This window comes from Manis pentadactyla, chromosome 8 (assembly GCF_030020395.1).
Source record: "Manis pentadactyla isolate mManPen7 chromosome 8, mManPen7.hap1, whole genome shotgun sequence".
Classification (NCBI taxonomy): domain Eukaryota; kingdom Metazoa; phylum Chordata; class Mammalia; order Pholidota; family Manidae; genus Manis; species Manis pentadactyla.
This window is the reverse complement of record NC_080026.1, coordinates 3,396,981-3,423,244: the sequence shown is the minus strand read 5'-3', so window position 1 is coordinate 3,423,244 and position 26,264 is coordinate 3,396,981. Positions and strand designations below refer to the sequence as shown.

Here is a 26,264-nt window from a genome sequence, read left to right as displayed (position 1 = left end):
TAATAAGTATTTGTATTTCTGTGGTATCCATTGTGACTATTCCTTTTTCATTTCTAATTTTGTTTATGTGTGTACTCTCTTCTGTTTTTTTCTTGGTAAGTCTGACTAGGGGTTTATCTATTTTCTCAAAGAACCAGTGCTTGGTTTTGTTCATTTTTCTGTTTCATTCTGTTATTTATTTATGCTATGATCTGTATTATGTCCCCCCTTCCATGAACTTTGGGTATCATTTATTCTTTTTCTGATTTCTTTGATTGTCAGTTTAGACCGTTTGTTTGGGATTGTTCCTGCTTCTTGAGGTAGGCCTGTATTGCTGGGTACTTCCCTCTTAGAACTCTTTTGCGGTGTCTCAGAGATTTTGGACTATTATATTTTGGTTTTCATTTGTGTCCATGTATTCCTTGAATTGTTTTAATTTGTTCACTGATCTATTGATTACTTAGACACATGTTGTTTGACCTCCATGTGTATGTAGGCTTTTTTGCTTCCCTTGTGTAATTTATTTCTAGTTTTGTACATTGTGGTCTGAGAAGTTACTTGATAGAATTTTAATCTTTTTAAATATATTAAAGCTCTTTTTGTGGCCTAGTATGTGATCTATTCTGGAGAACATTCCTTGATCACTTGAGAAAAAGGTATATTTTGCTGGTTTTGGGCGGAATGTTCTGTAGACAGAAGTTCATCTGACCTAATGTTCATCTGACCTAAGATATTGTTCAGTGCCTCTGTTCCATTATTGTCTGTCTGGTTGATCTATTGATGTGAGTGGAGTGTTAAAGTCTCCTAAAACAAATGAATTGCAATCTATTTTACCTTTTAATTTTGTTAATATTTGTTTTACATATTTAGGTGTTCCTATGTTGGGTGCATAGATACTTATAATGGTTATATCCTCTTGTTGGACTGAGCCCTGTATCTTTATGCAATGTCCTTGTCTCTTGTTACTTTCTTTGTTTTGAAGTCTATTTTGTCGGATACAAGTACTGTTACTCCCACTTCTTTCTATTATTTGCATGAAACATCTTTTTCGACCCTTCACTTTTAGTCTGTGTATGTCTTTGGGTCTGAAATGAGTCTCTTGTAGATAGCATATAGATGGGTCTTGTTTTTTTATCTATTCTGCCACTCTGTGTCTTTTGATTGGTGCATTTAGTCCATTTACAATTAATGTGATTATTGATAGGTATTCACTTATTGCCATTTTGTTGTCTTATGGTTGTTTTGTTTTTTCTTCTGGTTGTTTTTATAGTTCCTCTCTGTTCCTTTCTTCCTCTCTTACATTTTTCTCTTGTTATTTAATGCCATTCTTTAGCATTGTGAATGGATTTATCCTTTTTATTTTTTTGTGTATCTATTACAGGCTTTTGGTTGTGGTTACCATACAGTTCAAGGATAGCTTCCTAACTATTTAACAGTCCATATGAAGTTGCTGATTGTTTATTTCAAAAAAAAATGTAAAAGTAATTTCTTCTTCTTCCTCCTACACACTTTATGTATTAGATGTCATAATCTGCACTCTTTTGTGTATCCCTTGACTGATTTTGTATATAGTTGGTTTCACTACTCTTTTTTTTTTTGGTTTAATTTCATACTTGTTTGGTAAGTAATTGGTCTACTACCTTTACTGTGGGTTTATTTTCACTGGTGAAAACTATTTTGGCTTAGAACATGTCCATCTACAGAAGTCCCCTTGACATATCCTGTAATGCCAGTTTAGTGGTTAAATTCCTCAGCCTTTTTTTTTTTTTTTAATCTGAGAAGTGTTTAATCTTGCCTTCAGAGTTGAATGATGATACCCTGGGTAGACGATTCTTGGTTGAAGGTCCTTCTTTTTCAATACATTAAATATTTCATGCCCCTCCCTCCTGGCCTGTGAAGTTTCTGCTGAGGTCTGCTGATAGCCTGGTGGGCTTTCCCCCATAAGTGATCTTTCTTTCTCTCTCTGGCTGCTTTCAGTACTCTCTCCTTATCCTTATTCTTTGCCATTTTAATATATGTCTTGGTGTTGTCTTCCTCAGGTTATTTTTCTAGGGGCTCTCTGCATTTCCATGACCTGAATGTCTTTTTCCTTCCCAAGATTAGGAAAGTTTTCAACAATTATTTCCTCAAAGAGACTTTCTACCCCTGTGTCTCCCTCTTGCCCTTCTGGTACCCCTATTATGAGAATCCTGTTTTGCTCGGCGTTGTTACCCAGCTCTCTTACCCTTCTTTCATTCCTAGAGATTCTTTTTACTCTCTGTTCCTCAGTTTCATTATGTTCCTGTTCTCTAATTTCCATCTCATTGATTATCTCCTCTGCTTGCAGTGATCTATTGTCCATTCCCTCCATGAGTTACTGTGTTCTTCAGCTCTGAGCAGCTCTTTTTCGGTTCTTGTATCTCTTTATTGAAGTTCTTCCTGAGATCTTCATTACTTTTCCGCAGATCTGTGAGCATATTTATGACTGTTACTTTGAAATCTTCATCAAGAAGATTGGTGATCTGTTTCATTTAGCCCTCTTTGGTGTCTTATCCTGTAGTTTTCTTTGGAACATATTCCTCTGCCTCCTCCTTTTTGTTAGGGAGTCTCTGTTTCTTCTTTTGTATTAGGTGGATCTTCTCTGCCTCCTGATCTAAAGAGTAATGGCTTTGTGAAGAAGGTGTCCTGTGGTGCCCAGGAGCTCGAGACTCTCCTCTCTAGTGCCTGCTTCTCCTTTGTGGTGGAGCCCTGGTTGGTGGTGGCAGGCAGCGGGTGGGGCCATCTTTCTGTCTGTCTGCCAGCAGCCCTCTGTCTCAGTCCGCGGCTGGCCGTTTGCCTCAGCTGGCCTTTTGTGGTCAGAGAGGAGGAGCTGCTGTGGGGTTGTGGGTGGGGCCGTCCCTGGCCTGCCCTGCAGGGAGGGCAGGGCCGCTAGGTTAATGGGGCTGCAGGGGCTGTGGCAGGGCTCTGGAGCAGGTGGGCGTGAGTCGCACAGGCACCCCGTGGTGGCAGGGAGCTGCGTGGCAGTGGAGCAGAGGAAGGAGCGCTCAGCACTGGCTCCTACAGGCACCTCTGTCAACTGGGCAGAGACAGGGTTGAGAAAGCCTGGCAGCAAAGTCTGACATGGGTGGGCGCACTAGTGGCGGTGCCCAGGGAAGCACCTTGGGGCTGAGCAGCAGGGAAGGGGATGGAGCACCCGGGGCTCCCGAGGGTGCCCGACCTGTTGGCTGAGGGAGGGCTGGGAGGTGTCATCCGCCTGTCCTGTCTCCTGCGGCTGGGGTTCTGTCCTGCCCTCACCCTTCTGGCGCCCCGCTGCTGGCAAATCTTTCACACTGCCACCTCTGTTTTGGGCCCCAGCAGGACGGGTGGAGTGTGTCTGTCCTCCACACGTGGCTGGATTCTCAGCACCCTAGGGTGTTCCAGCTGTCCCTGCTGTCCAGCCCTGCTGATCACCAGGACCACGTGCGCCATGGACGCGTCCTCCCGGAGCGGATCCCCAGGGCCAGGTGTGTGGAGTTCCCGAGTGTCCCCCCCTCCCGCTTGTTCTGTGCCCCCCGCCTCTGAGCTGGGGTCGGGGAAGGCCTTGGCAGCTCGCTTTCCCTCTGGGTGGTCCCTCTTCCTCACCAGGTGTAGGTGGTCTGTTCCGCAGTCTTCAGGCTGTTCTCAGGGTTGTGTTTGCTGCAGTTGCTTCCTTGGTGTGTGTGTGTGTGGGGGGGTGCCCGCCTTGCCTTCCTGCTCCACCTTTATTTCCCGCCTCTTTCAGGTCATTCCTAGTTTTTGGACGATTATTGGCAAATAGCTGTATCAGTCCCTTGCCAGCCTATAGGAACTCACAAGTCCACCAGCCTCCTTCATTTCCTTTCCAAGCTGCCATGGTCTGTGCTGAGGTAGTTGATTGGATCCACAATCCACAAGCCTATTCTCTTTAGCAAAAGAATGTCCAGTCATACCTGTGGTGATTTCTCCGGAGCATACTTTTTGTTACTTGTAATATACATAGGCTGATAATTTTCCAAATCTTCAAATTCTAGCTCCTTTGTGCCTAACAATTCCTTCTGCAGTTTGTCTCTTTCCTCTGAGATTTTACTATTAGCAGCAAGGAAAAACCAGGTCACACCTTCAACTTTCGCTTAGAAATCTTAAGCTAAAAATCCAAGTTCATTGCTTACAATCTCTACTTTCCACCCAACAGAATACAATTCAGCCAAGTTCTCTGTTGCTCTACAAGGATCACCTTTCCTCTAGTTTCCTATTACATATTGCCCATCTACATTTGAGTACTCAGCAGAACCACCTATAATGTCTGTGTTTTTACCAACAGTCTCTTGAAGGCAATCTAAGTTTTATCTGCTACATATTTTCAAATTCTCCCAGCCTTTACCCAGTACCCATTTCCAAAGCCACTTCCACATTTTAGGAATCGGTTACAGGGGCGCTGCCCTTCCCTTTACCGTCTGTGTTGGAGTTCCGAAAAAAGGCAGAACACCTGTTGCAGTCTGGAGGCGGAATTCCTTTTTCCTTGGGAAACCTGTATTTGCTCTTAATGTCTTCAACTTATTGGATGAGGCCCACTGACATTATTGAGGGTATTCTACTTTACTATATATTTGTGGCTCAAGTGGTGGTGGAGTTAGGAGCAGTTATTATTTTTGCTTATTGGTAATTTTTAAACTTGTATGATAAATGTGAGTATATTTGCTTAGTACAAAATATTTTCCACCCACCCAGCTTTCTTTTTTTTTTTTTTTGAGGGGGCATCTCTCATATTTATTGATCAAATGGTTGTTAACAACAATAAAATTCTGTATAGGGGACTCAATGCACAATCATTAATCAACCCCATGCCTACTTCTCAACAGTCTCCAATCTTCTAAAGTATAACGAACAAGTTCTTAAATGGTGAACAAATTCTTACATAGTGAATAAGTTCTTACCTGGTGAACAGTACAAGGGCAGTCATCACAGAAACTTTCGGTTTTGATCACGCATCATGAACTATAAACAATCAGGTCAAATATGAATATTTGTTTGATTTTTATACTTGACTTATATGTGAATCCCACATTTCTCCCTTATTATTATTATTATTATTTTTAATAAAATGCTGAAGTGGTAGGTAGATGCAAGGTAAAGGTAGAAAACATAGTTTAGTGCTGTAAGAGGGCAAATGTAGATGATCAGGTCTGTGCCTATAGACTAAGTCTTAATCCAAGCTAGACAAGGGCAACAAAACATCCACGGATGCAGAAGATTTCTCTCAAAACGGGGGGTGAGGTTCTAAGCCTCACATCTGTTGATCCCCAATTTCTCACCTGATGGCCCCCCTGTGACTGTGCCTGTCTTAGGTTGTTCCTCCCTTGAGGAATCTTACCCGTCTCTGGCTAACCAGTCATCTTCCGGGGCCCACCCAGCTTTCTTTTTTTTTTTTTTTTTTTTTTTTTTTTTATTGAAGGGCAGTTGACACACAGTATTACATTACATTAGTTTCAGGTGTACAACACAGTGATTCAACATTTATATACATGATAATTCTAAGTACCAGCTATCACCATACCAAGTTGTTACAATATTTTGACTATATTCCTTATGCTATACATTACATCCCGGTTGCTTATTTATTTTACAATTGGAAGTGTGTACTTTTTCTTGGTTGTTGTTGTTAGGGCATCTCTCATTTTTATTGATCAAATGGTTGTTAACAACAATAAAATTCTGTATAGGGGAGTCAATGCTCAATGCACAATCATTAATCCACCCCAAGCCTAATTTTCGTCAGTCTCCAATCTTCTGAAGCATAACGAACAAGTTCTTACATGGAGAACAAATTCTTACATAGTGAATAAGTTACATGGTGAACAGTACAAGGGCAGTCATCACAGAAACTTTTGGTTTTGCTCATGCATTATGAACTATAAACAGTCAGTTCAAATATGAATACACATTTGATTTTTATACTTGATTTATATGTGGATACCACATTTCTCTCTTTATTATTTTTAATAAGATGCTGAAGTGGTAGGTAGATACAACATAAAGGTAGAAAACATAGTTTAGTGTTGTAAGAGAGCAAATGTATATGATCAGGTGTGTGCCTGTAGACTATGTGTTAATCCAAGCTAGACAAGGGCAATAAAACATCCACATATGCAGAAGATTTCTCTCAGAACAGGGGGGGTGAGGTTCTAAGCCTCACCTCTGTTGATCCCCAATTTCTCACCTGATGACCCCCCAGCGACTGTGCCTGTCTTAGGTTGTTCCTCCCTTGAGGAATCTTACCCGTCTCTGGCTAACCAGTCATCTTCCGGGGCCACACAGGGAAATGTGAAGTTGGTAAGTGAGAGAGAAGCCTTATTGTTTGAAATGGTTAGCTTTTTATTTCTTTGCATATTTATGCCCTGTGGCTTCTATGCCCAGCATTTGTCTTGAGGTATCTTTACCACTTGGAGGAGTTATGATACTCGGTAAATTTGATATGAGGCACGAATTCTATTTAAGAATTCGTTGTAATTAGGAAGGAAGAAGAAAAGCTATAGAAGTAGCAGGCGGGAGAAAACATGGGAAGATTGATTATTTCTTTGACATATCTTCTTGTAGAGTAACTTCAGCATGTATATATTTTAAGCTACTACTTAAATTGCGCACACACATTAACATAATAGGAGTATAGTTACATAACCAAAGCATACCTGTAATTACCAGCCATCTCCAGTGAAACCAAGAAAACCAGTTAGGCACCCTAGGCATTTGTGAAAACTTATCAATGATATGATGGTTATTATCTAACTGAATTTGAATAGTTTGAGAAAAATCAGACAAATTAAAACAACCCATTCCTGGGCACTGTTCACATCCCATATGTTCTTTTAACAGTAAATAGTCTGTAGTTGTAAGATTTTGGAGCGCTACAATTTGCACTTCTCCTAATTCTTGGTTGAGTTCCAACAGTATAGATCCAGTCAAATTTGTTGTTTTACTGTATGCACAGGCCAGCTTAGATATCTCCTTCATTCCCATGGCAAGTCCAGGAGCTGGTGGGATGAGTGCATCTACACCTGTAGCAGTGCGTGGATCTTTGCTGGGGTTTTTTGATGATCATCTTCTGGCATGAGTCTTCCAGAGAGTGCTGATGTTGGAAGTTCTCTTTCATATCGTTTCTTAGTTCATTTTCGGGGTAGCCAAATTAGGCTTTGATCCTCTGTATAAACACAAACAGACCCTTTGCCTACACTTTTATATGTCCTTTATATTATTGTGTAGAACTCATTAGAGGTCACCACATAGGAACTGCATTTTTTTTTTTTTAATCATTAATCTACACTTACATGACGAATACTTACGAATACTTTGTTTACTAGGCTCTCCCCTATACCAGGTCCCCCCTATATACTCCTTTACAGTCACTGTCCATCAGCGTAGCAACCTGTTGTAGAATCACTACTTGTCTTCTCTGTGTTGTACAGCCCTCCCCTTTCTCCCACCCCGCTATGGATGCTAATCTTAATACCCCCCTACTTCTCCCCCCCTTATCCCTCCCTACCCACCCATCCTCCCCAGTCCCTTTCCCTTTGGTACCTGTTAGTCCATTCTTGAGTTCTGTGATTCTGCTGCTGTTTTGTTCCTTCAGTTTTTCCTTTGTTCTTATATTCCACAGATGAGTGAAATCATTTGGTATTTCTCTTTCTCTGCTTGGCTTGTTTCACTGAGCAAAATACCCTCCAGCTCCATCCATGTTGCTGCAAATGGTTGGATTTGCCCTTTTCTTATGGCTGAGTAGTATTCCATTGTGTATATGTACCACATCTTCTTTATCCATTCATCTATCGATGGACATTTAGGTTGCTTCCAATTCTTGGCTATTGTAAATAGTGCTGCGATAAACATAGGGGTGCACTGATCTTTCTCATACTTGATTGCTGCATTCTTAGGGTAAATTCCTAGGAGTGCAATTCCTGGGTCAAATGGTAAGTCTGTTTTGAGCATTTTGATGTACCTCCATACTGCTTTCCACAATGGTTGAACAAGTTTACATTCCCACCAGCAGTGTAGGAGGGTTCCCCTTTCTCCACAGCCTCGCCAACATTTGTTGTTGTTTGTCTTTTGGATGGCAGCCATCCTTACTGGTGTGAGGTGATACCTCATTGTAGTTTTAATTTGCATTTCTCTGATAATTAGCGATGTGGAGCATCTTTTCATGTGTCTGTTGGCCATCTGTATTTCTTTTTTGGAGAACCGTCTGTTCAGTTCCTTTGCCCATTTTTTAATTGGGTTATTTGTTTTTTGTTTGTTGAGGCGTGTGAGCTCTTTATATATTCTGGACGTCAAGCCTTTATCGGATGTGTCATTTTCAAAGATATTCTCCCATACTGTAGGGTTTCTTTTTGTTCTATTGATGGTGTCTTTTGCTGTACAGAAGCTTTTCAGCTTAATATAGTCCCACTTACTCATTTTTGCTGTTGTTTTCCTTGCCTGGGGAGATATGTTCAAGAAGAGGTCACTCATGTTTATGTCTAAGAAGTTTTTGCTATGTTTTCTTCCAAGAGTTTAATGGTTTCATGACTTACATTCAGGTCTTTGATCCATTTTGAGTTTACTTTTGTATATGGGGTTAGACGATGGTCCAGTTTCATTCTCCTACATGTAGCTGTCCAGTTTTGCCAGCACCATCTGTTGAAGAGACTGTCATTTCGCCATTGTATGTCCATGGCTCCTTTATCAAATATTAATTGACCATATATGTCTGAGTTAATGTCTGGATTCTCTAGTCTGTTCCATTGGTCTGTGGCTCTGTTCTTGTGCCAGTACCAAATTGTCTTGATTACTATGGCTTTATAATAGAGCTTGAAGTTGGGGAGTGAGATCCCCCCTACTTTATTCTTCTTTCTCAGGATTGCTTTGGCTATTCGGGGTCTTTGGTGGTTCCATATGAATTTTTGAATTATTTGATCCAGTTCATTGAAGAATGTTGCTGGTAGTTTCATAGGGATTGCATCAAATCTGTATATTGCTTTGGGCAGGATGGCCATTTTGACGATATTAATTCTTCCTAGCCATGAGCATGGGATGCGTTTCCATCTGTTAGTGTCCCCTTTAATTTCTTTTAAGAGTGACTTGTAGTTTTCAGAATATAAGTCTTTCACTTCTTTGGTTAGGTTTATTCCTAGGTATTTTATTTTTTTTGATGCAATTGTGAATGGAGTTGTTTTCCTGATTTCTCTTTCTGTTGGTTCATTGTTGGTATATAGGAAAGCCACAGATTTCTGTGTGTTGATTTTGTATCCTGCAACTTTGCTGTATTCCGATATCAGTTCTAGTAGTTCTGGGGTGGAGTCTTTAGGGTTTTTTATGTACAGTATCATGTCATCTGCAAATAGTGACAGTTTGACTTCTTCTTTTCCAATCTGGATTCCTTGTATTTTTTTGTTTTGTCTGATTGCCGTGGCTAGGACCTCTAGTACAATGTTAAATAACAGTGGGGAGAGTGGGCATCCCTGTCTAGTTCCCGATCTCAGCGGAAATGCTTTCAGCTTCTCGCTATTCAATATAATGTTGGCTGTGGGTTTTTCATAGATGGCCTTTATTATGTTGAGGTACTTGCCCTCTATTCCCATTTTGCTGAGAGTTTTTATCATGAATGGATGTTGAACTTTGTCAAATGCTTTTTCAGCATCTATGGAGATGATCATGTGGTTTTTGTCTTTCTTTTTGTTGATGTGGTGGATGATATTGATGGACTTTCGAATGTTGTGCCATCCTTGCATCCCTGGGATGAATCCCACTTGGTCATGGTGTACGATGGTTTTGATGTATTTTTGAATTCGGTTTGCTAAAATTTTGTTGAGTATTTTTGCGTCTACGTTCATCAGGGATATTGGTCTATAGTTTTCTTTTTTGGTGGTGTCTTTGCCTGGTTTTGGTATTAGGGTGATGTTAGCTTCATAGAATGAGTTTGGGAGTATCCCCTCCTCTTCTATTTCTTGGAAAACTTTAAGGAGAATGGGTATTATGTCTTCCCTGTATGTCTGATAAAATTCCGAGGTAAATCCATCTGGCCCGGGGGTTTTGTTCTTTGGTAGTTTTTTGATTACCGCTTCAATTTCGTTGCTGGTAATTGGTCTGTTTAGATTTTCTGTTTCTTTTTGGGTCAGTCTTGGAAGGTTGTATTTTTCTAGGAAGTTGTCCATTTCTCCTAGGTTTCCCAGCTTGTTAGCATATAGGTTTTCATAGTAGTCTCTAATAATTCTTTGTATTTCTGCGGGATCTGTTGTGATTTTTCCTTTCTCATTTCTGATACTGTTGATTTGTGTTGACTCTCTTTTCCTCTTAATAAGTCTGGCTAGAGGCTTATCTATTTTGTTTATTTTCTCGAAGAACCAGCTCTTGGTTTCATTGATTTTTGCTATTGTTTTATTCTTCTCAATTTTATTTATTTCTTCTCTGATCTTTATTATGTCCCTCCTTCTGCTGACCTTAGGCCTCATTTGTTCTTCTTTTTCCAATTTTGATAGTTGTGACATTAGACCGTTCATTTGGGATTGCTCTTCCTTTTTTAAATATGCTTGGAGTGCTATATACTTTCCTCTTAAGACTGCTTTTGCTGCGTCCCACAGAAGTTGGGGCTTAGTGTTGTTGTTGTCATTTGTTTCCATATATTGCTGGATCTCCATTTTGATTTGGTCATTGATCCATTGATTATTTAGGAGCGTGTTGTTTAGCCTCCATGTGTTTGTGAGCCTTTTTGCTTTCTTTGAACAGTTTATTTCTAGTTTAATGCCTTTGTGGTCTGAAAAGTTGGTTGGTAGGATTTCAATCTTTTGGAATTTACTGAGGCTCTTTTTGTGTCCTAGTATGTGGTCTATTCTGGAGAATGTTCCATGTGCACTTGAGAAGAACGTGTATCCTGTTGCTTTTGGATGTAGAGTTCTGTAGATGTCTATTAGGTCCATCTGTTCTAGTGTGTTGTTCAGTGCCTCTGTGTCCTTACTTATTTTCTGTCTGGTGGATCTGTCCTTTGGAGTGAGTGGTGTGTTGAAGTCTCCTAGAATGAATGCATTGCATTCTATTTCCTCCTTTAGTTCTGTTAATATTTGTTTCAGGTATGTTGGTGCTCCTGTATTGGGTGCATATATATTTATAATGGTTATATCCTCTTGATGGACTGAGCCCTTTATCATTATGTAATGTCCTTCTTTGTCTTTTTTTACTTTCTTTATTTTGAAGTCTGTTTTGTCTGATACCAGAATTGCAACACCTGCTTTCTTCTCTCTGTTGTTTGCTTGAAATATCTTTTTCCATCCCTTGACTTTAAGTCTGTGCGCGTCTTTGGGTTTGAGGTGAGTCTCTTGTAAGCAGCATATGGATGGATCTTGCTTTTTTATCCATTCTATTACTCTGTGTCTTTTGATTGGTGCATTCAGTCCATTTACATTTAGGGTGATTATTGAAAGGTATGAATTTATTGCCATTGCAGGCTTTAAGTTTGTGGTTACCAAAGGTTTAGGGTTAGCTTCTTTACTGTCTTACTGTCTAACTTAACTCGCTTGTTGAGCTATTATAAACACAATCTGATGATTCTTTATTTCTCTCCCTTCTTATTCCTCCTCCTCCCTTCTTCATATGTTGGGTGTTTTGTTGTGTGCTCTTTTTAGGAGTGCTCCCATCTAGAGCAGTCCCTGTAGGATGCCCTGTAGAGGTGGTTTGTGGGAGGCAAATTCCCTCAACTTTTGCTTGTCTGGGAATTGTTTAATCCCTCCTTCATATTTAAATGATATTCGTGCTGGATACAGTAGTCTTGGTTCGAGGCCCTTCTGTTTCATTGCATTAAGTATATCATGCCATTCTCTTCTGGCCTGTAGGGTTTCTGTTGAGAAGTCTGATGATAGCCTGATGGGTTTTCCTTTGTAGGTAACCTTTTTTTTCTCTCTGGCTGCTTGTAATACTTTGTCCTTGTCTTTGATCTTTGCCATTTTAATTATTATGTGTCTTGGTGTTGCCCTCCTTGGATCCCTTGTCATGGGAGTTCTGTGTACCTCTGTGGTCTGAGAGGCCATTTCTTCCCCTAGTTTGGGGAAATTTTCAGCAATTATTTCTTCAAAGACATTTTCTATCCCCTTTTCTCTCTCTACTTCTTCTGGAATGCCTATGATTCTTAAATTATTTCTTTTATATTGATCACTCAGCTCTCTTAAAATTCTTTCATTCCTGGAGATCCTTTTATCTCTCTCTGCATCAGCTTCTCTGCGTTCCTGTTCTCTGTTTTCTAGTCCATTAATGGTCTCTTGCATCTCGTCCATTCTGTTTTGAAGTCCTTCCAGAGCTTGTTTTATTTCTGAATTCTCCTTCCTTAGTTCTTGCATATTTCTCTGCAAGTCCATCAGCATGGTTATGACTTTTGTTTTGAATTCTTTTTCAGGTAGACTGGCTAAATCTATCTCCCCAGATTCCTTCTCAGGGGAAGATGTAGCAGATGCCGAAGCTGTCTGGGTTAGTCTTGTCTGAATCATATTTTTTTGCCTTTTCATGTTGACAGGTGCTATTGACTGTCAGCTGGGAGGGCCAAAATTTTCACTTACTACTGGCCTTTCTTTACTGGGGCAACTGCGACCCCTAGTGGCTTGTGTTGGGTAATTGCGTGTAGAGTGGGTCTTTGTGTCTTGCCTGGCCGGAAGGGAGAAATTTCCCTTTCTGTGGGCGGAATTTGTCTCAGGCTGCTTCTCTGCTTTCGCAGCGCCCGGTGGGGTGATGGATGGGGGGGCTGCTTGATTGTTTGCCTCCGTGAGGGGTCTCGGAGCTGTTGCCCAGGGGGTTAGTGCACCCGGTTTTCCCTGTAATTTCCAGCTGCTGTACTGTGACCTGGGTTGTTTCCGTCAAGCTGTTAAGTCCCTGTCCCTTTAAGACTTTCAAAAAAGCCCCCGCTTTTCTTTGTCACAGGGGCATCAGCTTCAGCACCCGCTCTGAGGTCTACCCCCTGTTCTCCCAGTATCCAGGGCCCCCTGGGCGTATACTGTGTCTGCGCTCTGGCCCGGATGGCTGGGGCTGGGTGCTCGGCAGTCCTGGGCTCCGTCTCCCTCCCGCTCTGCCTGCTCTTCTCCCGCCGGGAGCTGGGGGGAGGGGCGCTCGGGTCCCGCAGGGCCGGGGCTTGTATCTTACCCCTTTCACCAGTCGCTGGGTTCTCGCTGGTGTAGCTGCAGTCTGGCCACTGTCCTGCGTCTTCTGGTCTCTCTTTTAGGGCTAGTTGTGTTTGTTGTATTTTCAAAAGTATATATGTTTTTGGGAGGAGATTCCCACTGTCCTACTCACGCCGCCATGTTGGCTCCGCCTCCAGCTTTCTTGAGATATAATTAAAATATAACAGTGTAAGTTTGAGGTATACTATGTGTTGATTTGATACACTTATATATTGCAATATGATTACCACCTTAACATCCACCATGTCACATATTCACCATTTCTTTTTTTGTGGTGAGAACATTAAGATCTACTTTCTTAGCAACTTGCAAGTATATAATACAGTATTTATAACCACCATGCCATGCATTGGACCCCCAGAACTTATCATCTTATAACTGGAAATTTTACTCTGACATCTTCCCATTTCCCTTTTTCCCCATAATCACTACTTTCTGTTTTTATGAGTGCAGACTCTTTTAGATTTCACATGTAAGTGATATCATATAGTATTTGTCTTTTTCTGACTTATTTCACTTAGCATAACACCCTCAAATCCACCCATTGCTGCAAATGGCAGGATTTCCTTCTTTCTCATGGCTGATTAATATTCCATTGTGTATATATAAACCACATCTTTAGCCATTCTTCCACAGACAAACCACTTATGTTATTTCCATACCTTGGCTACTGTAAATAATGCTGCTATTAATGTGGGGGTGCAGATATCTCTTGAAGATCCTGTTTTCATTTCCTTTGGATAAATACCCAGGAGTGGATTGCTGGATCATTTGGTAGTTCTATTTTTAATTTATTGAGAAGCCTCATACTGTTTTCCATAATGGCCACACCAATTTACATTCCCACCAATAGTGCACAAGGGTTCCCTTTTCTCCACACCCTCACCAACACTTGTTATCTCTGATCTTTTTAATGATAGCCATTCTGGCTCGTGTAAGGTGGTATCTCATTGTGGTTTTGATTTGCATTTCCCTGATGATCAGTGATACGGAGCATCTTTTCATGTGCCTGTTGGCCGTCTGTATGTCTTCTTCGGAAAAATGTCTGTTTAGGTCCTCTGCCTATTTTTTAATTGGATTGTTTTTATACTATTGTGTTGCATGAGTTCTTCATATATTCTGGATACTTATAACATTATGACTTGCAAACATTTTCTCCCATTCCACAGGTCGCCTTTTCATTTTGTTGACGGTGTCCTTCGCTGTGCGAAAGCTTTTTGGTCTGTTTTAGGCCCACTTGCTCACGTTTGACTTTGCTGCTTGTGCTTTTGGCTCCATATCCAAAAATAATCATTGTCAAGCAGCTTTTTGCCCACATTTTCTATTAGGAGTTACATGATTTCAGGTCTTACATTTAAGTCTTTAATCTATTTTGAGTTCACTTTTTTGAGTAGCATAAGATAGGGGTCCAGTTTCATTTTTCTGCATGTGCCCATCCGGTTTTCCCAACAACACTGACTGAAGAAACCATCCTTTCCTCATTGAGTATTCTTGTCAAATATTAGTTCACAAAATATTTTCTTAATTAGGAAAATGTTAGGTTAGGCATTCTTACTCATCACCTCCTTCAGGAAAATTAACTAGGTTTGGCAATAAGAACTTAAAAGACCATATCTTTAACCCAGTGTTTCCATTTCTCAAAATTTGTCTTAAGAAAACAATCCGAGATGCAGTTAAAGATTTATATCCAATGATAGTCATCACAGAGCTATTATAATAGGGTAAACTGTAACTACCCAGTGCTCCCTAAATGAGGGTCCGGCTAAATAAATGATAGTGCCATAAATGCAAAATTAAGTAGTCATTAAACACTCATTTTGGTGAGGGGTGAACAAAGCTTAGGTTAGGAGGATATAAAATCATAAGTCCACGTAACATTTTCATGCTATAAAAACACCTACTCACAGAAAAAAAAGCCTGGAAGAAAATAACCTAAAATGTAGATAGATAGGGGTAGTGGGAAGTATGATTTAAATAGCCTGTGCTGTGCTTTTCTCTGTTTTCCTAGATTTTTACATGGGTTACTATAATCTGCAGGAAAATATGGGAAAGCGAGTTTTGAAGGTGTGGTTTCTCCAATTCTTGAGCAAGGGGGCATTTAGGGACTGTATCAACACACCTTCAATTTATTGAAGGCTATTCAGTGAGAGCTGATCTGCACACAGCAAATCCCGTGGCTGAATCTCAGTCTTCAGTTGAGCACGATCAGCAGCATCTCACACATTTGATCATTTCCTCCACCTGGAGATGACATGAAGCGGTACTTCCAGGTGTTGCCCAATTGCACCTCAGTTGGTGTTGCCCATCTCTCCTTTGTCTTTCAGCCACTTCACTTTGAAATGTTCCCAGACCTTATTTTTTTTCTTCTTTTTTTACTGGCGCAACCCAACTCCACCGTTTCATCTCATTCCATACAAGATGTGCTTCCTTCAGGCCACCATGGAGGCTTTTTGTTCTGGCCAAACTCTTCTGAGCCCCCCACTCCCTTTTTAAATTAATCTATTTTTAATTGAAATATAGTTGACATTAAATATTATATTAGTTCTGAGTGTACAACATAGTGTTTAACATTTATATATATTGCAAAATGCTCACCATGATTGTAATAAGTAGTTACCATAAAATGTTATCACAATATTAGTGACTATTTTATGTATGCTGTAACTTTACATCCCTGTGATTATTTACTTATAACTAAATTATAACTGGAAAGTTTGAGCCTCTGAATCCTCTTCAAATATTTTGACCATCCCCCACCCTCTCCCATCTCACAACCACCAGTTTGTTCTCTGTATTTATAAATCTGCTGCTGTTTTGTTTGTTCATTTGTTTTGTTTTTTAAACTTCACATGTGAGATCATATGGTAGCTGTCATCTAGCATAATATCCTCTAGGTCCATCTGTGTTATTGCAAATGGCAAGATTTCATTCTTTTTATGGCTGGGTAATATTCTATTTTCTATCTGTACCCCACATCTTTTACCATTCATCTGTGGGTGGTCACTTAGGCTACGTCCATATCTTGGCTACTGCAAATAATAAGGCAATAAACAAATACACCTGGGGGTACATACATCTTTTCAAGTTAGTGTTTTTGTTTCTTCTGGATAAATACCGAAGTGGAATTACTGTACTGAATGTCATTTCTACTTTTAATATTTTTGGGCACATCAATAAATTTTTCCACAGTGGCCGCACCAATTTAAATTCCCACCAACTGTGCGCTAGGACTCTCTTTTCTCCACATCATCGCCAACACTTGTTATTTCTTGTCAAGATCAGTATCAAGGAGCTTTCTCTATTTGCTCTCAGGAGTTTTATGGTTTCAAGTCTTACATTTAGGTCTTTGAGTTTTATTTTTGTACATGGTATAAGAAAGTGGTACTGTTTCATTCTTTTGCATGTAGCTGTCTAGTTTTCTGAACACTAAACATTTATTGAAGAGATTGTCTTTTTCCCACTATATGCTTGCCTCCTTTATCATAGATTAGTTGACAATATAAGTGTGGTTTATTTCTGGGCTCTCTATTCTGTTCCACTAATCTGTTTATTTTTGTGCCAATGCCATACTCTTTTTATGATTATAGCTTCATAGTTTAGTTTGAATGGGATTGTGATTATCTCTAGGCTTATTCTTCTTTCTCAAGACTGCTTTGGCTATTTTGGGGTCTTTTGTAGTTTCATACAAATTTTAGGATTATTTGCTCTAGTTCTGTGAAACATGCTATTGGTATTTTGTTAGGGATTGCATTGAGTTGTAGATTGCTTTGAGAATATGGCCATTTTAACAATATTAATTCTTCCTATCCATGATCATGGCATCTTTCCTTTTATTTTTGTCAGCTTCAGTTTCTTTCATCAATGTCTCATAGTTTTCAAAGTGTAGGTCTTTCACCTCCTTGGTTAAATTTATTTCTAGGTATTTTATTCTTTTTGATTAAATTTTAAATAGGATTGCTTTTTAATTTCTGCTAGCTTGTTATTAATATATAGAATCAGAACAGATTTCTGTATATTAATTTTGTATCCTGCAACTTTACTAAATTCATTTATTAGTTCTAACAGTTTTTTGGTGGATTCTCTAGGGCTTACTATATGTAGTATCATGTCATCTACACATAGTGACAGTTTTACTTCTTCCTTATTTATTTGGGTGCGTTTTTACCCCTCACCTGATTGCTATGGCTAGAACTTCCAGTATTGCGTTGAATGAAAATGGTGAGAGTTGGCATCCTTGTCTTGTTCCTGATTTTAGAGGAAAAGTTTTCTGCTTTTTACCATGTTGTTAGCTGTGAGTTTGTCATATGTGGCCTTTATTATGTTGATGCATATTCTCTCTATACCCACTTTTTGGGTTGAGAATTTTTATCATGAATGGATTCTGAGTTTTGTCAAATGCTCTGTGTCTGTTGAGATGATCACATGATTTTATCCTTCATTGTCGTGATGTGGTTATTTGAAATCATGTTACTTGATTTGTAGATATTGAACCATCCTTGCATCCCTGGAAAAAATCCTATTTGATCATGTTGAATAAACCTTTTTAGTATTGTAGAATTCCAGACCTTTCTTTACCTACATTCATTCCTTAGGTAACCTCAATCAGTACTATAGCTTCAATATTATAGACATGTTGACAACTACCAAACATATTTCTAGGTCCCTGAACTTCAAACTTATATCCAACTGTCTTCTTGATACTTCATTTAATGGTGTAATTTGCCACTGCTGTGGACTGAATTGCATCTTCCCAAAATTCTTATGTTGAAGCCCTGACCACCAGTGTCACACTGTATTTGGAGATAGAGACTGTGAGGTGATAAAGGTTAAATGAGGTCATAAGGGTGATAAAGAGCATGATATACCAGGGAGCTTGACTATCCCCTCAACCCCCATGTGAGGGCACAGAGAAAAGACAAGAAGGTGACCATCTGCAAGAGGAAGAAAGCAGGACCTTGATCACGGACTACCAGCCTCCAAAACTGTGAGAAAATAAATTTCCGTTAAGTCACACAGTCTATGGTATTTTATTATGGTGCTTGAGAAGACTAATACAACCACTCATATTCAGTATGTCCAAAAACCACCCTTCAAACCTCCCCTTTCCTAAGGAAGCTTTTGGCACTTGATCAGGGCAAAAATGTTGGGCGTTAGCGTTTAATTTTCTCTCATTTTCCATGTTCGATCAGCCAGCAAGCCCTGCTCTATCTTCAAATCACATTCAGACTGGAAACCCTGTTCACCACTTTTACCCCAAGCCAGCAATTTTTCAACTGTGCTGCAATAGCGGCCCTTGACTCTTTAAAAAAAGTCTACCTTCAACATAGCAGCTAGACTGATCCGTTAATATTAAATCAGATTGTTATTTCTCTGCTCAAAACTCTAGGAATTTATTTTGTAATAAAATACAAAGCTTTTGCAATGGCCTACAAGGCCCTACGTCAGTGGTTCTCAAACTTGGGCATCAGCATCTTCTGGAGCCCAAGATTGCTGGTCCCACCTCCCGAGCTTTATGATTCATTGGTCTGGGTGGGGCCGGATGCTTTGAATTCGTGCCTTTATAATGAATGTTAACAGGCTTCTAACTGATGGCGATGCAGCCAGGGCAACCCCCGTTGAGAACCGCTGCTCTGCACCCGCCGCGCAGTGCCCCGCCCGCCGCCCCCGCTCTCCGCGCCCTCTTCCACGCAAACCGCACAGACGCCGGCCTCCCACGTGGGCCGGCAGTGCTCCTCCCCTGGTGTCTACAGCGGACTGCGCCTCACTTCCCGAATATCTTCGCTCCAGGGGCCCAGCCTATTTAGAACGGCGGCACCCGTCACTCCGGGTCCTGCCGCATTTCTCCTTACAGCACTTAAGGTGTTTGTTTCCCGCCCACATCTCTGCCACATTTAACTTCCAGGAGGCCAAGGCCTTGACCTTGTTCACAGCCCTACCCAGCGGCTAGAGCAGCGCCCGGTCGATCACAGCAGGTGCTCCGCAAACACCCGCCACCGGACCAGAAGGGAGTCCCGGAGCCCGACCCGCACGCCTCACACGCACTGCAGCCCCGCCGCCGCGCTCGCTCCGCCAGCGGCCCCCGGCGCCCTGGGGCGGGACTTCCGGCGACGCTGCCGGAAGGGCGCGGGCGTGAGCCGGAAGTCTTCCGGCGGCCGCGCTAGTGGGCCGCAGTGACGCCGCTGGCGCCATGGGCAAGAGGGACCGGGCCGACCGCGGTGAGCTGTGGCGCGGGCGCGCACCCCGCGGCCCCGCCGGACCCCAGGGCCGGGCGACCCCTGACGGCGCCGCGAGCGGGCCGGGTGGGGAGCTTCGCGGGGAGGACGCCCGCGGCCGGCGGCTCTCTGCTGGGCGCGCGGCGCCGGGAAAGCCCCCCGGAGCCGCCGGGCGGTGCGGAGGGAGCCGGGCTCCTGCCGGGCTCACTCTGGGCCCGTCTCTGCAGACAGGAAGAAGTCCCGGAAGCGGCACTACGAGGACGAGCAGGAAGATGAGGACGACGCCCCTGGGATCGACTCCCAGGAAGCGGTGCCCTCGGCCGCCGGGAAGCAGGTGGATGAGCCCGGCAGCAAAGTGGACGAATATGGAGCGAAGGACTACAGGCTGCAGATGCCGCTGAAGGACGACCACGCGTCCAGGCCCCTGTGGGTGGTAAGCGGCCAGCCGGCCAGCCGAGGCGGGCCCACGGGTTTGTGGAGCCAGCGGGCGTGCAGGACACTGCCCCCCAGAGCCGGCGCGGGCGCGGGGGGCTTCCCCCCCTCGGGAGGGGCCGCGCGCGGCTGTCGGGGGCCGGGGCCGCACACCCGTGCCGGCCAGACTCGGGCCGCCCTTCATGTTCGCTGCCTGCCGTCGCCCCTCTTCCCTCTCCAGGTCTGCCCTGTGTTTGGGGATACTTTTATCTGCCGAATAAATGGCATTTATTATGCAACATTTTAATTTATTATATACATTTACTACGTGACATTTAATTTAAAAAGTTACTGGCAAATATTTATTTGCTATGCAGTATTTTTGCTCAAATTGAAGTAATTTATGTTTTACATTCGTTTGGAATCTTGCCAAAAGGTAGCTTGAGGATAGCCAGTAAGTAAGAGGGCTCACTGTACGCAGGCTAGTGGGGAGCAGCCACTGACTTAGGAAACCTCTTCTTCTGTACCCTCTCTACTCCTTGTATCTGATGAGAGTAACAGGCTCCACAGTTCGTTGGAGTTCTTACAAAAATGTCCTGGGTGTTGGACAGCTTAACACGTCTTTGGCAGCTCATCCTTTCTAGATAATGATGTGGGAAAGAGTCCAATAGTCTCTACAAGGCACAAGTTTCTTTTCTGTTGTGTTTCCCAGGCTCCTGATGGCCACATCTTCTTAGAAGCCTTCTCTCCAGTTTACAAATATGCTCAAGACTTCCTGGTGGCTATTGCAGAGCCGGTGTGCCGACCAACCCACGTGCATGAGTACAAGCTAACTGCCTACTCCCTGTATGCAGCCGTCAGCGTTGGGCTGCAGACCAGTGACATCACTGAGTACCTCAGGAAGCTCAGCAAGACCGGAGTCCCTGATGGAATTATTCAGTTTATCAAGGCAAGTGTGGCTGGGCTGGCTCTTCTGCTGTCGTAGTGGTGGGGACAGGTGCTGTGCTTTGTTAGCCTGTGGCAGTCGTGGCCATGCCTTCTGTGCGGTGGGGGCATGGAAACGTTACCGCAGCTGCTACATCTGCAGATCCAGCTCCGTGGTCCTGTCGCGGCCTCATGTCCCATGACCTGCTCTTAGCCAGTGGGTGCCAACACAGTGGGAATACTATTGCAGGCCCATTCTGGCTGGGGTATTTGGGAATATAGCCCAAAGTGAACTGTGTCCTCTCCAGCATTCCAGGGTTGAAGCCTTGGCCCCTGATGTGGATGTATTTGGAGTAGGCGCAAGAGTGGGCACCTGATCTGATAGGATTAGTGTCCTCATAGGAAGGTGCACCAGAAGACTTGTACCAACTCAGTCTCTCCCTGCCTATGTACAAGGGAGATGTGAACACACCATGTGAAGGTAGCCATCTGCAAGCTGGGGAGAGAGCCTCCACTAGAAACCAAATCATTGGCACTGTGATCACGGACTTCTAGAAATAAATATCTGTTGTTAAACCACCCCACCTGTGGTGTTCCGTGTGGCAGCCTGAGCAGACTAATATAGATGGTAAACTTCATCTGAAGTTGAGTATCTGCAGAAGAGCAATAGTCAACAATTTCCACTAGGAAAAACCAAAAAGCACTTCACATGCTGGAGTGGACAGTGTTCCCTGTGAAGAGTAGTTGTACATGCCTGAATTGTTCTGAGAGATAGGTGACTGCCTTCAGAAGAGGTGGACAGTGGCTTTCTTTGCCCTTGACTGATGTGAAGGGAGTTGGATTCATCCCCCAAATCTGGATGGCAGAAGCAGGGAGCCATAGGCAGCCAGTGCAGTAATGCATCCAGTCTTAGAGAAGTTGGCAGGAACCCTGGAGAGAGTTCTTCTCTCTTGTGCTGTGGAAGGGTGCCTAGGAACGGGCCTGCGCCTTGTCTGAATGAGCCTGTGTCAGCACCCTGGCTGTGCTGGGTCTCGGCTGAGAGCACCTGCAGGAGTGTAGGCATTGGTGCAGCATGGTGGGGGGACCCAGAAGGGCAGCAGCCCGAGATGTGAGTGGTGAATTTGCATGGCCATCACACACCCGCTGCTGCATTCCATCTGAAAGACTTTTGGGAACCTGGGAGGATCAGCTGTATTTTCTACCATCAAGAAGCTTCCATTCTAGTTGGGGCAGTAGGAACATTCGTGAGGGGGCCAGAGGGCTTTGCATTTAATTTACGCAGCACAGTTACTGAACGTGAGCTCTGTTCCAGCTGTGTGCTGGGAGCTGTAGTAATATTGGTGTGGCAGAATGAGCCTCTGGAATGGGATGGGCCTGTGGGGTTGGAGAAGAAAGGGAGAGGGGAAATAAAAGAAAGATTTTAAGTAGCATTTTATAAATTAAGGGATGTGCCCCAGAATCAGCCAGGCAAAAGGAAGGTTTTGCTCTCAAAAAGTAGAGGCTAATAGAAAAGCTCAGTTCAGGCAGATTGTAGCCCTTGGGGTTGCACGCAGGCTCTTCCTGAAGCAAAGCGAAGTCTTCACGTGGCTGGTGGGTAGTGAGGCGTGCCGCCAGTGTGCGTGCTCATCTTGCCTGTTTGTCGTCCCTCCTTGCAGCTGTGCACTGTCAGCTATGGAAAAGTCAAGTTGGTCCTGAAGCACAACAGGTAAGGGCTTCTGCCAGGCTGTCCAAGGCACCTCCACCCTCTGCACACGGGCCGGCTGGGGCTGACATGTGGGTGCTCTGCTCTGTGTAGCACCTGCTCCCCCAAATAAGGGGGTAAGAAGAATGAGCAAGTGAGGTGGCCTCTGCGCTGTGCCCAGGAGTGGGGCTGGGCTCAGACTCCGCTTATCTGACCTGGCAGCGGGCCTTTGCCTGTGGCCCTCAGGCTGTGTCGCCGCCAGTGCTCATAACTCAGGCTTAGCAGCAAGTTGTGGGAGAGGAGAGAGGCATGAGGCCACTATATCCAGACCATCCAGTCAAATGAACAACAGAACCTTCTGGAAATGGATTACCGGTCCTGAGGCACCGCCATCTTCCCATCTTGTAGGTACTTCGTTGAAAGTTCCCACCCCGATGTCATCCAGCATCTTCTTCAGGATCCGGTGATCCGGGAATGCCGCCTGAGGAACTCCGACGGGGAGGCTACTGAGCTCATCACAGAGACTTTCACAAGCAAATCCGCTGTATGTGGGCTCCTGGCCGCCCTGGGTGGGGGAGCCTCTTGGGTGTCACCTCTTAGGTGCTTTCAGGCCAGCACTTGCAGCCTAGTGGCCCTGTGGTTTTTGTACAAGTGCCACGTCCCCTCGCAGCGAGGCCTCTTTCTTGGTAACAGGGTTGAGTGTGCGTGCAAGCACAGATCTGTCTTTCTCTTCCAGATTGCTAAGACTGCTGAAGGCGGTGGTGGGCCCTCCACTTCCCGGGTGACGGATCCACAGGGCAAATCTGACATCCCCACGGACCTGTTTGACTTTTATGAGCAGATGGACAAGGATGAGGAAGAAGAAGAGGAGACGCAGACAGTGTCTTTTGAAGTGAAGCAGGTGTGTGAATGCACCCTTCATGCAAACTGCCCCCCCCCCCCCACCGTGCCTGAGTGGCTTTCTCCCTGGTGTCTGTGTGTCTGTGGGCTGTCGCACTGTTCTTCCTAATGGAGTTAGCACCTCAGGCTGGCGGGTCTGCGCTCACAGGTCTCTGACACAATGCGAGAAACACGACCACGGGGCATTTGTGGAGGCTTACTGGATTTCATTCTGTCCACCTTAGTTTGGGTTGCTTTTCCATGTTTAACCCAGATGTTACAAGATCTGAAATTTCAAGTCTAGGTAAACTGCTGGTTTTGACCGTTAGTCCTCTTAGACTATGCGCTTAGTAGTCAGCTTTGGAGTTAACAGACTTATAAAACCCCTTCACACTCACTGCCCAGGAAATGATCGAGGAACTGCAGCGGCGTTGCATCCGCCTGGAGTACCCTCTGCTGGCAGAATACGACTTCCGGAATGATTCTGTTAACCCTGATATCAACATTGACCTGAAGCCCACAGCCGTCCTCAGGCCTTACCAGGAGAAGAGCTTGCGGAAGATGTTTGGGAACGGGCGTGCCCGCTCCGGGGTCATCGTGCTTCCTTGCGGTGAGGGCGCCTGATGCAGGGGGTGGCCACGCCCTTCTGTCTGCCTCTGTCAGCTGCCTCCCATTCTCCTGTGCATCGTTCTCTAAATTACACCTGGCCACGGGCAGCCAAGGCCACATGACTCCCTGATTCATGATTTGACAGATATTTGAGCTGCTCTCATAGAATGGGGGTGGAACAGCATTCCTGACCTCCTGTGGCTCATTCTTGTGGGGTAGAGACATGGTAAACAAAGCAGTGTATAGAATTGTGGGCAATGAAGGGAAATTGAGTAGGTGAGGGCTTAGGCTGTGAAGTGGGGGACAGTGCTGTTGCACATACGGGGCTAGGCTCTCGTTCTCTGCGATTTCCCTTGTGAGTTGTGTGTATTTGGAGGCTTTGAAGCTCCTTGTTCCTGGATGGCTTTTTTACAGTGTGTGCACCCAAGAAAGGGCCCCGCAGCCCTCTCGGCTCCCCTTTGCCCTAAGTCAGGTCAGTCCTGGCCTTGGTTCACGGCTGGAGGCCACAGCCCGCGCAGGCGTGAGGAGGCCGACTCCCCGGGGGGCAGTGGGTGCCTTCATGATTGTTCTTTTTTTCCTAAAGCCCCAGGGGTTATTTTCACGTACATCTCTAGTGAAGGAAGAATTGCTATTTAAAGGAATAGCTTGATTTTTATCTTGCTTTTCAAATGGTAGATGGTAGTAAACTCAGAAGCTCCTGGAATTTCACCTTTGTCTTTGACGTAGTGAACACGCTTAGTGTGTTCCCCAGTTCTTGGCGCAGTGTGTCGTGCGATTGTGACGGCTGTCTTTTATCGAGCCCCTCTGTTGTGCTGTGTGTGTGCAAGGCATGCTATACGCAGCAGCACGCTGTGCGCAGCAGCACGCTTTCCCGTGGCCTGGGGCAGGTTAGCCCTTGGCTTTAGTGTTCCCATTTTTAAGATGGCATAACAGGAGTGCCTCTTACCTCTGGTTTGTTTTGAGATTTCAGCATTTAGACGAGATGTATGGCAAGTGCTACCCTAGGGCCTGCACTTGTCTCTCTTTATTCTCAACGCTTGTGTGTGAAGTGGGCATGTCTCCTTTTTATGAAGAAGCAGGTGGCTCTGGAGCAGTGAGTCCTCAGATGTCTGCTGTGAGGGTTGTTACAGTAATTCACCCAGATTGGTGTGCTGATGACTTATTCTGTCTGTCCCTGGCCTTCATTCAACCTGGTCTTAAAAGATTGTCTTCGGTTTCTTGTAGGTGCTGGGAAGTCCCTGGTTGGCGTGACAGCTGCGTGCACTGTCAGAAAACGCTGTCTGGTGCTGGGCAACTCAGCTGTGTCTGTGGAGCAGTGGAAAGCCCAGTTCAAGATGTGGTCCACCATTGACGACAGTCAGATCTGCCGCTTCACCTCCGACGCCAAGGATAAGCCCATAGGCTGCTCCATTGCCATTAGTACCTACTCCATGCTGGGCCACACTACCAGGAGGTCCTGGGAGGCCGAGCGGGTCATGGAGTGGCTCAAGACTCAGGAGTGGGGCCTCATGATCTTGGACGAAGTACACACCATACCAGGTAAGCAGAACTGAGCTGTCCGCTCTGCGTGGACAGAGGCATACGTCACGTATTGGGCTGAGGGAGGGACTGCTGTGTAGACATCTGTCTGCCAGAGGGATTTGCTGGGGAAAACTTTCAGTAAGTCACAAGCTTGTGTGTGTGTGTCAGGGGGGCTGGGTGGGTACAGCCTCCTTAATCAATGGCCCAGAGCTGTCAAGTCCTTGTGAAGCAGTGTTTGTGTTCTTTGAAGAGTTAAGTATTGATCCTTAGCATGTTACAGAAGCTCTACTTCTCTAAGTACTGTGGGCAGTCCTTTTTTTTAACAATTTTTTTTAAATTTATGCAACTTATATACCACAAACCTGTAAGTTTGCAGTATACTGCCTGTTGTAAGTGTACAGTTCAAGATTTTCAGTGAATTTATGGAGTTGTGCAACTGTCACCACAATCCACTTGTAGAACACCTCCCTTGTGCTCTTTTACAGTCATTGTTTTCAGCCATAGTCCCAGGCAACCACTGAATTGCTTTCTGTCTCTATAGACTTTCCTTTTTCAGAAATCTACTAACAGAAACATATAATGCATATTTTCTTACATCTGGCTCTTTTTGCACCATCATTCATCTGTGTTGTAACATGTATTGATAGTGTGTTCCCTTGACTACCGAATTGAATTCCAGGCAAACCTTGTTTGATAAAACAAAAGGTAGCCCTATTATAATTAGCACTCCCAATATAGGTCACGGGAAAGGCAGTACATCACGGAGAAGACAAGTAATGACTATAGCATCTTAATACACTGATGGACAGTGACCGTGGTGCAGGGGTGAGGACTTGATAATATGGCTGAATATTGAAACCACAGTGTTATTCATGTGAAACCTTCATA

At 44.0% G+C, this 26,264-nt stretch overlaps 1 protein-coding gene across 2 annotated transcripts in view; it reads left to right on the top strand.

Moving 5' to 3' along the window:
- Window positions 1–19,219: 19,219 nt before the first annotated feature.
- The window catches only part of ERCC3 (ERCC excision repair 3, TFIIH core complex helicase subunit), a 28,632-nt gene continuing 21,587 nt past the window's right edge, over window positions 19,220–26,264 (top strand). The window contains exons 1-8 of one of the 2 annotated variants that reach the window (XM_036884115.2): window positions 19,220–19,354; window positions 19,579–19,784; window positions 20,475–20,711; window positions 22,342–22,391; window positions 22,776–22,911; window positions 23,104–23,268; window positions 23,652–23,856; window positions 25,080–25,394. In XM_036884115.2, the coding sequence (XP_036740010.1) occupies window positions 19,327–19,354; window positions 19,579–19,784; window positions 20,475–20,711; window positions 22,342–22,391; window positions 22,776–22,911; window positions 23,104–23,268; window positions 23,652–23,856; window positions 25,080–25,394 (1,342 nt within the window). In that variant the 5' untranslated portion in view covers window positions 19,220–19,326. The remainder of the gene's footprint in view (window positions 19,355–19,578; window positions 19,785–20,474; window positions 20,712–22,341; window positions 22,392–22,775; window positions 22,912–23,103; window positions 23,269–23,651; window positions 23,857–25,079; window positions 25,395–26,264) is intronic. The other variant, XM_036884114.2, reaches the window with a different exon arrangement.